We start from the raw sequence: 13,404 nt of genomic DNA, 5'->3' as shown, positions 1-13,404 counted from the left end.
CTTATGGGAGCTCCTTTGTAATAAATTGCTTTTCTCTCGCAACCTTTAAGGTTTTCTCTTTGGCCGAAACCGATTTGGCTCAGTGGATAGAGCGTCAGCCTGTGGACTGAAAGGTCCCAGGTTCGATTCCGGTCAAGGGCACGTACCTTGGTTGCGGGCACATCCCCAGTAGGAGGTGTGCAGGAGGCAGCTGATCGATGTTTCTCTCTCATCGATGTTTCTAACTCTTTATCCCTCTCCCTTCCTCTCTTTAAAATATCAATAAAATATATTTAAAAAAAAAAAACAAAACAAAAAAACCCCAAGATTTTCTCTTTGGCCTGGCCAGTGTTGCTTAGTTGATTGGTTGAGTGTCATCCCATGCACCAAGAAGTTGCTGGTACGATTTCTGGTCAGGACACATTCCTAGGTTGTGGAGCTTAGTCCCCAGTAGTGGAGGCAGGAGACAGCCGATCGATGTTTCTATTTCTCTCCCCCTTTCCCTTCCTCTCTAAAAAAAAAAAATCAATAAAAACATATTAAATGATTATTTTTGGCATTTTAATTATGATGTGTCTGGGCGTGGGCTTGTTTGGGTTCTTCTAGCTTGGGACTCTTTGTGCCTCCTGAACTTGTATGACTTTCCTTTACCAGGTTACAGTTTTCTGCCATTATTTCTTCAAACACGTTCTCTGTCCCTTGCTCACTTTCTTCCTCTTCTGGTACTGCTGTTATGCAAGTATTGTTATGTCACACAGCTTCCTTAAGCTTTCCTCCTGTTTTTTTTGTTTTTTTAAATATATTTTATTGATTTTTTTACAGAGAGGAAGGGAGAGGGATAGAGAGTTAGAAACATCCATGAGAGAGAAACGTCGATCAGCTGCCTGCTGCACACCCCCTACTGGGGATGTGCCCGCGACCAAGGTACATGCCCTTGACTGGAATCGAACCTGGGACCCTTCCGTCTGCAGGCCGAAGCTCTATCCACTGAGTCAAACTGGTTAGGGCTCCTCCTGTTCTTTGTTTTTTTTTTTTCTTTTTGGTTCTCTGGTTGATTTCCCCCCCCCCCCCCCACCCTGTCTTCAAATTCACTGGTATGATTCTCAGCTTCCCCTAAACTGCTGTGCATTCCTTCCAATGTGTTCTTTATTAGTGCTATGTCATTATTTCTTACTGGTCTTTTTTTTCCATAGTTACTCTTATCTTTACTCATGCTGTTGAGCATCTTTGCCATCATTATTCTGAACTCTATATCTGATAAATGTCTTATCTCCATTTTGTTTAACTCTTACAGAGAATTCTCTTGTTCTTCTATTTGGGGCTTTTTTTTTGTCTCCCCATTTTGGCTGCCTGTTTGGGTTTGAGTGTATGTATTAGGTAGATCTGCTACGACTCCCATACTCTAGTGCAGGACAATGTCAGAGCTGTTTGTGACTGGCCCTGCATACCCTGTTTTTAGCTATGCGCAATTCACAGCTTGGCTTCCTCTGCTGGGGCTGAGTGCCTTAGGAAAGGACCAAGGTGCACTAGGGTCTGCTTTTCCTAGCCCCAGGCCCAGAAGGAGGTCAGGCAAAGATTCAAAGCCTCCAGAGAGCTGCCTCTGCCTGTGGTCCAATTGACAATCTTGATTAGCCTCAGGCAAAAAGCGCCTGGAAAGCAAAGGTCTGGTGGAGAAAGATGTCCTCCCCAGCATGAGAGATTGACTCAGCACAGGAAACTGGGGTGGCTGCCCTCCAAACTCCAACCCAGAGCCCCCAACCTTGGATTCTTCTCAGACAGCTCCAGTTCACTCTGCCCTTCCTCTGCCAGAGCCCAAGGTAGTGGCTGCACACAAAATTTTGTGCATTGGCCATTTAAGAGGGTGCCTGCATTTCTAGATATCTCTCACTGGCAGATAGCAACCCTGGTGCTTTTCACAGCCAGATGTTATGTGGGCATCTTTTTCACTTCTGGTGCTCTGGGCTGGGGAGCCCAGCTTGGGGTTTTGACCCCAGACTACTCAGTGGGAACCCTTACAGCTGAGATATGTCTCCAGAACTTCAGCTGCTGTCTGTGGGAGCCTGGCTAGCCCTTTTGTGCCTCTGCACTTCCTATCAGTTTATGCAGTCTCCACTTTCCATCATTGGTTATCAGTGTTCTCTCCAGCTGGTCTTCAGTTGATTATTCAGGGTGGTTTTTCTGTATTTTATTTATTTATGTGGGGAAGCAGGGCTCCCTGGTGGGGTGAACAGTGAACACCCAGGAACATCCTGATCACAGATCTCATTGTATTCTGCTCTCCATAATAAATATTGACTGGTGTCCAGAGTTGTTTTGGTTAAAATCTGCCAGTCCCAAGGGTCATATAATAATTTTCAGATAAGACATTAAGGAGTCCTTTTGTAAATGGACTGTTAGCCCCATTTTCCTTATTTCTTCAAAGGTATTAAAGGAGAGCGGCTCATAAACTCTATTACCTTGCTGATCTTGTATAACTGGGCAAGCCAAAAGCTCTCCTAACATGGCTTGCCTGACACAGGATCCCATACTGAGGATCTAGTTCAGGGGTCCTCAAACTTTTTAAACAGGGGGCCAGTTCACTGTCCCTCAGACCGTTGGAGGGCCAGACTATAATTAAAAAAAAAAAAAACTATGAACAAATTCCTATGCGCACTGTGGGCCCGGGACAAGTGGAAAGTCTGTGAGAATCCTTCTTACAGACTTTCCAACCAAGTCCTGCGCTTCCCCACATGTTTACAGTTTGGTCCTGGGAGATTGTCAGTGTAGCTTCCACTTACTCTGCCTCCACTTTGGAATCCAGCTGGTCTCTTTTTTCTTAACATGGCCCTATTTGTAGTAGAGCTTGGCCTTCTGACCAGTCATGTCTGACTTCTTTGAGCATTTATGAGCACCTCAATTTTCCTTCTTTCTCTTTTTCTCATGGTAATCCCAGTACTATGCAGGGGTCCTCAAACTTTTTAAACAGGGGGCCAGTTCACTGTCCCTCAGACCGTTGGAGGGCCGGGCTATAGTTTAAAAAAAAAACTATGAACAAATTCCTATGCGCACTGTGGGCCCGGGACGAGTCGGCTGCTAAGCAGGACAGGCAGCGGCACCCCGCGGGCCGGATAAATGTCCTCGGCTGGCCGCATGTGGCCCGTGGGCCGTAGTTTGAGGACCCCTGATCTATAGTATTTATGATGGTAACTCAGTATATTTGTTTTGTGGCATAGTGATGGCTGTCCAACTGCTTGGTAAAGGAGCCCTAAGTTTTTTGGATCTGAGATCCAGGAGCTAATTCCATACAACTTACAGGACAGTAAAATGTTTAAGTTTTTAATTTATTTCCTAGGTTTTGCTCTGAAAGTGTAGTACTCATTTTAAAGTTTTTACTTTTTTATTATAGTTTACATTCCATATTATTTTGTATTAGTTTCAGGTATGCATCATAGAGTTTAGACAACCATACACTTTACAAAGTGATACCGCCCCCTTCAATATTTCAAGTACCCCCTGGCATCATACATAGTTATTAGCATATCATTGTCTATATTTCCTATGCTGTCCTTTATATCCTGAGCTTTGTGCATTTTTAAATTGGGTGGTTTGTTTTTGTTGAGTTGTAGTTCTTTATTCTGGATATTAATTCATTGTCAGACATGATTTGCAAATATTGTTTCCCATTTTGTTGGCAAAATTTGCTTTATTCTTCTTTTTTTTTTTTTTTTTAAATTCTCGCCCAAGGATATTTTTCCATTAATATTTTAGAGAGTGGAAGAGAGGGAAAGACAGAAACATTGATGTGAGAGAAACACATCGATTGGTTGCCTCCTGCATGCACCCCAACCAGGGCCTGAGCCAGGGAGGAGCCTGTATAACAAAGGTACGTGCTCTTGACCGGAATTGAACCTGGGACCCTTTGGTCCGCAGGCCGATGCTCTATCCACCGAGCCAAACCAGCTAGGGCTTTGCTTTCTTGATAGCATTCTTTGATGCATAAACTTAAATTTGATAAAGTGCATATAAATTAGGTAAATAGAAAACTTTTTCCTTTTTGTGTGTGTGTGCGCTTTTGGTGTCATCCATTCAGTTGTTGCCAAATCCAGTGCATTAATCTTTTTCTCTGTTTTCTTCTTGGATCTTTGTACTTTTAGGTTATAAATTTTGATCTTTGATCCATTTTCAATTTATTTTTGTATATAAGGCAAGGGTCCAGCTTTAATTTTGCATGTGGATATTTTATTTTTCCCAGCACCATTTGTTGGACTGTCCTTATTGAAAAGTCTCTAGGCACATTTATAAAACAACAATTGACAGTATATGGAAGGACTTATTTGGGGGTTTCTATTTTATTCTATGTATATTCTTATGTCACTATCATAAGTATTAATTACTATAGTTTTGTAATAAGTTTAGAAGTCTTGGAAGTGTGAGTCCTCCAGCTTTATTTTTCAGAATTGACTATTTGAGGCTCTTTGCAATTCCATATTGAATTTGAGGATTGTTTTTTTGTTTTTTCTGTGAAAAAGGCTGTTGGAATTTTGATAGAGATTGAGTTGAATCTGTAGATTGCTTTGGGTAGTATTGATATTTTAATGATAGGAAATCTTTCTACCTATGAATGTGGAATGGTTTTCTACTTATTTAAGTCTCTAAATTTCTGCAATCTTTTGTAGCTTTTAGTGTATATACTCTGGCTTTCTTGATTAGATTTATTCCTGATAAGTATTTAATCTTTTAAGTGCTATTATAAATGGAATTGCTTTCCTAGCTTCCTCTTCAGATTATTGAGACTGATTTTCAGGGGTTGATCTTGTACTCTGAGACCTTGTTGAATCAATTTCATTAGTTCTAGGAGCTTTTTTGTGAATTGCTTGTGATTTTTCTAAGCCAGTTTTTTTCTGTTATTATATTCTGTTTAGGTTATATGTGGTTTATAGCCACTTATGAATTAACTAGAGACCCAGTGCACAGATTCGTGCACATTGAAAGGAAATTAATTAGAAGGTGGCCGGCAGGGTGGGACTGGGTGAGATGGGCCAGACACGCCTTGGAGCCAACCTCCCCCAGTCCCTCCCTGGCCGGCCACACCTGGGGTGGCACTGGGACTCAAAGTGTGTCTGTGGAGTGAGTGGGGTCCCTTCGGTCAGGTGGGGTCCCCTCAGCCTGGCCTGTGGGGATCAGACCGAAACTGGCAGTCTGACATTCCCTGAGGGGTCACAGAATGTGAGAGAGCACTTTACAAAGTTGCTGTTGCTCAGCAGCTCCTGTGTTTAGCGTCAGACCCCTGGTGGTCAGCTAACAGTCAGATGGTCGCTTAGGCCTTTATATATATAGATATTTTACCTTTTTATGTATTTTTTTAGGGTGCATGCTTATTTGTCATTTACCCATTTTTCCCTTAACCATTTTTCATACCTGTTTTATTTACTGTATTTGAAAAGGTGTTTTATTAGTTTCAGGGTTTAACATTTCTTATTTATTCTTTAATATACATTATATTTTTTTCATGTACTCACTTTTTGGTATTATGTTATTAAAATTTGGTTTTTATCTGACCTTCCTAATTTTCTGTAATGTTTTAGAAATGTTTTGTATTATATATTATCTGCTTCATGAAGTTTTATATTTTGTGATCTTGAAATTTGAATGTGCATACAGAATTTGGTACTTTAAAAAATGTTGCCCTGACTGGTTTGGCTCAGTGGATAGAGCGTTGGCCTGCGGACTCAAGGGTCCCAGGTTCGATTCCAGTCAAGGGCATGTACCTTGGTTGCGGGTACATCCCCAGTAGGGGCTATGCAGGAGGCAGCTGATTGATGTTTCTCTCTCATCAATGTTTCTAGCTTTCTATCCCTCTCCCTTCCTCTCTGTAAAAAATCAATAAAATATATATATTAAAAAAAAAAATGTTAATTCCTAAGACTTTTATATAACTGAAACAGAATGAATTAGATTAGTGAATCATACTAGTGCCTTATGTATTGTTTCAGCAAGTCAATAACTTTTTAATGATTTTTCTTTTTTAGACCTTACATCGAAGTGGGAGTTTCATTAATTCTCTATTACAGCTGGAGGAACTGGGATTTCGTAGTGGAGCACCCATAATTAAAAAAATAGCTTTTATTGCTTGGAAGAGTTTAATAGATAATTTTGCATTAAATCCAGGTAAGTAATATTTTAAAATTTTGAATATTTATGTTCAAAAAGTATCAAATACCATTTGTGGCACTCTTAGTACATTACCACCTATCTTATTTATGGTCACAATAGACCTGAGGTACTAAGTATTTTTACTATTTTGGAGTGATTACATAATTTATCAACGGTCACAATAGATGATAGGAAACAATTGTGATTGTTATGGAATAAACATATCACTGAATTTTTAAAACAATATATATATTTTTATTGATTTCAGAGAGGAATGAAGAGGGAGAAAGAGAAACATCAATGGTGAGAGAGAATCATAGATTGGCTGCCTCCTACACGCCCCCAACTGGGGATCGAGCCCGCAACCTGGGCATGTGCCCTTGACCGGAATCAAACCCGGGACCCTCCAGTCCGCAGGCCAACACTCTATCCACCAAGCCAAACCAGCAAGGGCAACTGGTGAACTTCTTTTTATCTTTTAGGACATTTAGAACTGTACCTAATAGTAGATTAATATTAATATACTAAGATGCCTGGTGCACAAAAATTTGTGCACTCGGGGTGGGGGCGGGCAGATCCCTCAGCTCAGCCTGCACCCTCTAGTCTAGGAGCCCTTGGGGATGTCCGACTGACAGACATCCTATGGGAGCGTACTGACCACCAGGGGGCAGCTCCAGCCCCGCTGCTGGTAGCTGGTAGCCTCCCTCTGCGGGTGGCAACCAGGGGGTGGGGAGCAATCGGGGGACAGCGCCAGCCTATGAGCAGCTGGCCCCGCCCCTCCCCGATTGCCTCCTGATTGCTGTCCCCTCCATGTGCCCGCTGGCACCCACCTTGGCTGGTCTGGCGCCGCCCGCTCACCTACCCCACCCCCTGCCGACTGGTTGTTCCGCTGTTTGGTTGCTTTGCATATTAGGCTTTTATTATATAGTATATGTTTTCTTTTGATTTACCTTAAACTTAACATCATATTATCCTAGTGAAGGTGTTTGATATAGATGTATGGGTGGGTGGATGGATGGATGGATAGATAGATAGATAGATAGATAGATAGAAGGTGTTTGAGATAGATAGATAGATAGATAGATAGATAGATAGATAGATAGATAGATAGATATAGATAGATATATAGATATAGATGAGAAAGAATGTTTAGCCCAAAGGTGGGTCAGTATTAGTACCCACTTACGGGGTAATTAATATTCAGTATAATAAATACTGTAAATTGCCAGATCTACTAAGTAATGTGGATTTCAACCTATATATATTTTTTCTACCAAAGACCATTAATTCCTTTCTCTTTTAAAGTGTTTTATAGAGGCCCGGTGCACGAAATTTGTGCACGGGGGCGGAGGGTGTGTGTCCCTCAGCCCAGCCTGCACCCTCTCCAATCTGGGAACCCGCGAGGGCAGTCGGACATCCCTCTCACAATCCAGGACTGCTGGCTCCAAACCACTCGCCTGCCTGCCTGCCTGATTACCCCTAACCGCTTCTGCCTGCCAGCCTGATCACCCCCTAACCACTCCCCTGCCAGTCTGATAAGACGCCTAACTGCTCCCTTGCCAGCCCGATTGCCCCTTACTGCCCTCCCCTGCCAACCTGGTTGCCCCAACTGCCCTCCCCAGCTGGTCTGGTTGCCCCAAACTGCCCTCCGCTGCCGGCCTGGTCGCCCTCAGCTGCCCTCCCCTGCAGGACTGGTCCCCCCCAACTGCTCTCCCCTGCAGGCCCGGGTCCCCCCCAACTGCCCTTCCCTGCAGGCCCAGTTGCCCACAAGTGCCCACCCTTGTGGCAGCCATCTTGTGTCCACATGGGGGCAGCCATCTTTGACCACATGGGGGCGGCCATCTTGTGTGTTGGAGTGATGGTCAATTTGCATATTCTTTTATTAGGATAGAGGCCTGGTGCACAGGTGGGGGCGAGCTGGTTTGCCCTGAACGGTGTCCCAGATCAGGGTGGGGGTTCCCTTGGGGCGTGGGGCAGCCTGGGTAAGGGGCCTGTGGAGGTTTGCAGGCTGGCCACGCCCCCCAGCAACCCAAGCGGAGTCCCTGGTATCTGGGATTTTTTATCTTCTATAATTGAACCTTTGTAGCCTTGAGTGGAGTCCAGGGCCAGTCAGAGCGGGTGGAAAGCTTGGCTTCCTCCATTGCCGGGGAAACCCAAGCCTCCTGCTCGCTCTGTGGCCGCAGTCATCTTAGTTGGGTTAATTTGCATACTCACTCCTGATTGGCTGGTAGGCATGGCTTGTGGATGTAGTGGAGGCACGGTCAATTTGCATATTACTCTTTTATTAGATAAGATGTTGGTAAAAGTGCATTTCCAGGCAACATTTTTAATTAGAAATGTCACTTTCTTTTTTTGTTGCTTATGAACTATTAGCATGAGATAATGTTCATGACCAAATCTGCTGGAATTATAAATGGTTGAATGTTACAGCACAAAATAGGGGTTTAAAGAAGATGAAGTAAGTCTAGAGCTAGAGAGTCTATGATTTGTATTATGGGTCTAGGCCAGCCATGGGCAAACTACGGCCCGCGGGCCGGATCCGGCTGTTCTATCCGGTTCTCTTGCTCTCCCCTCCGCTCCTTTACTTTGAATTTATATTAGTTCACACAAACACACCATCCATGCTTTTGTTCCGGCCTTCCGGTCCAGTTTAAGAACCCATTGTGGCCCTAGAGTCAAAAAGTTTGCCCACCCCTGGTCTAGGCAGTTGTTAACGAATCAGGTGCTTGACTTTCTTTTCTGTCATCTTCAGTATGCCTTAGTTGCAGACTATAGGAAAATGGGAAGGCAGAGAGCAGAAATGAACTTCTCAGCTGAGCTGGCTATCTGTATTGAGCATTCTAGAAATCCACATTCATCCCCACTTAAGTATCATTGGGTAGAATTGCTAAACAGGAGACTAGATAAAGAAGTCAAAATTTGGCAGCCATCACTGTTATGAATGAATGCAGGTCTTGTAACTAAAAGAAAATGGATTATTGTATGGCAATTGGCAATCTCTGCTACAGGGTATTTTTTTTTATTTTGGAGCTCCTCATAAGTAGGGGATTTGTTCTCACAGTAGTCTGACTTATTTTCTTACTTCAAAGTCCTTTTTAAGTCTTTTTGATAAGTTACTTTAGCGCAGACTGTCTTTTTATGTATTCCCAGTCATACACACTATAGACTTACGATGTAAATATTTTGCTTAAAGAATTGGATTTCATTTTTATGCTGAATTTTAATATGTAATTATTATTAATGTAGATGTAGGTTTCCAAAATCTAATGGCAACAATGGTTATAATGCTTGATAACATAAATTACTAGCAAAATTTAAATATATCCATTTTTGACAGAATGTAAAAAATGCCTCTATTTTTAAAAATCCGTTTTTATTCGTTTTAGAGAGAGAGGAGTGAGAGATAGAAACATCAGTGATGTGAGATAGTCATCAGTCATCTGGCTCCTGCACAGCCCCTACTGGGGTTTGAGCCCCAAACCCTGGCATGTGCCCTGACCGAGAATTGAACTGTGATCTGGTTCATGGGTTGATGTTCAACCACTGAGCCACACCAGCCAGGCAGTAAGCCTCTATTTTTTACCTATAAAGTGGAGATGTCAAGAATACAAAGCAGCTTGGACAGTTTCTCAACGTTTTGGAATATCGGGCTAGACAGTTCGTTGTGGAGGACTGCTCTGTATTGAAGGAAGTTTAGCAGCATTTCTGAATGCACCTCACTAGATGCCAGTAGTGTTCTCCATACCCTTGCTTCTCAAGTTGTAACAACCAAAAATATTTGACATTGACAAATGTCGCTTGATTGCAAAATCACCCCTGGCCCTCAGTATTTAATAAATAATACTCCTTTTTTTTGTCGTTGCCTTCCTAACTATTGTTGTCTAGGTGTACTGGAGTTTGTCAGGGGAAAATTTTGGGTGAAACGAACACACCTGTTGATTAAAAAAATTTTTAAACAATTTATTCCCTTGATATGGAAAAAAAAAAAAGGACTATTGCATATTCATTCTTAAAATGTAATCTTTTGCTCTTAAATGTTTTTACCTGGGTGCTTATTTCATTTTCTTTTAAGAAATACTATGTAGTGCGAAAAGACTAAAGTTGTTAATGCAGCCTTTGAGTTCAATCCATGTGCGAACAGAAGCTCTAGCTCTAACAAAACTAGAAGTCTGGTGGTATTTACTAATGAGACTTGGACCTCATCTTCCTGCTAATTTTGAACAGGTAATGTTCTAAGTGTTGATTATAATATTTTGTGTTTCCTTTATTAATGTGTTCTTTAATCTTTCAGTGTTACTTTTGCTGTGTTAGCAGACCACAATATATAGAAGATCTTTTTTCTTGACAGACTTGAGTTCATTTCCCTTAAAGGATAAGCCCTTTTAATTAGCAAACACTCAAATACCTATTTTTTTTTTAATATATTTTATTGATTTTTTACAGAGAGGAAGGGAGAGGGATAGAGAGTTAGAAACATCGATGAGAGAGAAACATCGATCAGCTGCCTCCTGCACACTCCCTAATGGGTATGTGCCTGCAACCAAGGTACATGCCCTTGACCGGAATCGAACCTGGGACCCTTTAGTCCGCAGGCCGACGCTCTATCCACTGAGCCAAACCGGTTAGGGCTCAAATACCTATTTTTTAGAGACATGAATATTTTTAAAAAGGAATTTCAGAGGACTTAGAATATAACTAAGAGTAGATTCAATATTACTAAAATAGAAATCAAATGCTATATTGGGTAGATAACAAAATTGGATTAAATCTTATTTTTGTTCCTCTTTTCAGGCTACATAGTGATAACCAATCATTTAAATCCCATCATAGGTTTTCAATATTGTTGAAATGATTTTACAAATTTCTTTAGATATTGATATCCTCTGGGCATTTAGACCCAGGCTTAATCTTACCTGTACCTCTGTTTTTGCAGTTAATCCCATCCTTGGTTTCTGAATTTTTTCTAAAATTTTTTTATTGATTTGAGAGAGAGAGATGGACAAACATTGATTTGTTGTTCCACTTATTTTATGCATTCATTGGTTGATTCTTTTTTTTTAATTTCTTTATTGATTAAGGTATTACATGTGTCCTTATTCCCCCATTACCCCCCACCTCCAATTCATGCCCCCACCCCCCTGTTGTCTGTGTCCATTGTTAGGCTTATATGCATGCATATAAGTCCTTTGGTTGATCTTTCCCCTTACCCCCACCCTCCCCTACCTTCCCTGAGGTTTGACGTTCTGATTGATGTTTCTATGTCTCTATTTTTTTTTTCATCAGTTTATGTTGTTCATTATATTCCACAAATGAGTGAGATCATGTGATATTTATCTTTCTCTGCCTGCCTTATTTCACTTAGCATAATGCACTCCATCTCCATCCATGTTGTTGAAAATGGTACGAACTCCTTTTTTACTGCAGCGTAGTATTACATTGTATAGATATACCACAGTTTTTTAATCCATTCATCTGCTGATGGGCACTTAGGCTGTTTCCAAATCTTAGCTATGGTGAATTGTGCTGCTATGAACATAGGGGTGCATATATCTTTTCTGATTCATGTTTCTAGTTTCTTGGGATATATTCCTAGAAGTGGGATCACTGGGTCAAATGGGAGTTCCATTTTTAGTTTTTTGAGGAAACTTCATACTGTTCTCCACAGTGGCTGCACCAGTCTGCATTCCCACCAGCAGAGCACGAGGGTTCCTTTTTCTCCGCATCCTCGCCAGCACTTGTCATTTGTTGACTTGTTGATAATAGCCATTCTGACAGGTGTGAGATGGTACCGCATTGTTGTTTTGATTTGCATCTCTCTGATGATTAGTGACTTTGAGCAGGTTTTCATATGTCTCTTGGCCTTCCTTCTGTCTTCTTTCAAAAAGTGTCTTATTTAGATCAGTTGTCCGTTTTTTGATTGGGTTGTTTATGTTCTTTCTGTTAAGTTGTATGAGTTCCATGTAAATGTTGGAGATTAAACCCTTATCCTTGATATCATTGGTAAATATGTTCTCCCATGCAGTGGGCTTTCGAGTTGATGGTTTTTTGTTGATGGTTTCCTTTGCTGTGCAAAAGCTTTTTATTTTGATGTAGTCCCATTTGTTTATTTTCTCTTTAGTTTCCATTGCCCTAGGAGCAGTATCAGTGAAGAAATTGCTTTGGCATATGTCAGAGATTTTTCTGCCTATGGATTCCTCTAGTATTTTTATGGTTTCCTATCTTATGTTTAAGTCCTGTATCCATTTTGAGTTTATTTTTGTGTATGGTGTAAGTTGGTGGTCTAGCTTCATCTTTTTGCATGTATCTGTCCGATTTTCCCAACACCATTTATTAAAGAAACTATCTTGGCAACATTGTATGCTCTTGCTTCCTTTGTCAAATATTAATTGGGCATAGTGGTTTGGGTCGATTTCTGGGTTCTCTATTCTATTCCATTGATCTATATATCTGTTCTTGTGCCAGTACCAGGCTGTTTTGAGAACAGTGGCTTTGTAATACAGCTTGAAATCTGGTATTGAGATCCCACCTACTTTGTTATTCTTTCTCAAGATTGCTGCAGCTATTCGGGGTCTTTTTTTATTCCAGATGAATTTTTGGAAAATTCGTTCTAGGTCTGTGAAATATGCCGTTGGTATTTTAATGCAAAGTGCATTGAATTTATAGATTGCTTTGGGTAGTATGGACATTTTGATGATGTTGATTCTACCAATCCATGAACATGGTATGTTCATCCATCTGTTTACGTCTTCCTCTATCTCTTTTTTCAGTGTCCTGTAGTTTTCCGTGTATAGGTCTTTTACCTCCTTAGTTAAGTTTATTCCTACGTATCTTAATTTTTTTGGTGCGATGGTAAATGGGATTGCTTTTTTAGTCTCTCTTTCTGTAAGTTCATTATTGGTGTATAGAAATGCCATAGATTTCTTGGCATTAATTTTGTATCCTTCTACATTGCCGAATTCATTTATGAAGTCTAATTTTTTGATGGGAGTCTGTAGGGATTTCTATGTACAGTATCATGTCATCTGCAAATAAGGACAGTTTTACTTATTCTTCTCCAATTTGGATGCCTTTTATTTCTTCCTCTTGTCTGATTTCAATGGCTAGTACTTCCAGCACTATGTTGAACAGGAGTGGTGATTGCGGGGCATCCCTGTCTTTTTCCTTTTCTTAGAGGAAGTGGTTTTAGTTTTTGCCCATTGAGTATGATGTTGGCTGTGGGTTTGTCATATATGGCTTTTATTATGTTGAGGTATGATCCTTCTATTCCCACCTTGCTGAGAGTTTTTATTAAGA

The 13,404-nt window shown here is 41.0% G+C and overlaps 1 protein-coding gene across 1 annotated transcript in view; it reads left to right on the top strand.

The window, feature by feature from the left end:
• The window catches only part of RIF1 (replication timing regulatory factor 1), a 69,798-nt gene that overhangs the window by 15,831 nt on the left and 40,563 nt on the right, over nucleotides 1–13,404 (top strand). Inside the window, exons 9-10 of the mRNA XM_080670017.1 lie at nucleotides 5,988–6,126; nucleotides 10,184–10,335. Of these exons, the coding sequence (XP_080526143.1) occupies nucleotides 5,988–6,126; nucleotides 10,184–10,335 (291 nt within the window). The remainder of the gene's footprint in view (nucleotides 1–5,987; nucleotides 6,127–10,183; nucleotides 10,336–13,404) is intronic.

The sequence above is a fragment of the Plecotus auritus genome (assembly GCF_963455305.1).
Source record: "Plecotus auritus genome assembly, chromosome: 5".
In the NCBI taxonomy this organism is placed as follows: Eukaryota; Metazoa; Chordata; class Mammalia; order Chiroptera; family Vespertilionidae; genus Plecotus; species Plecotus auritus.
This window is presented reverse-complemented; position numbering and strand designations above follow the sequence as displayed.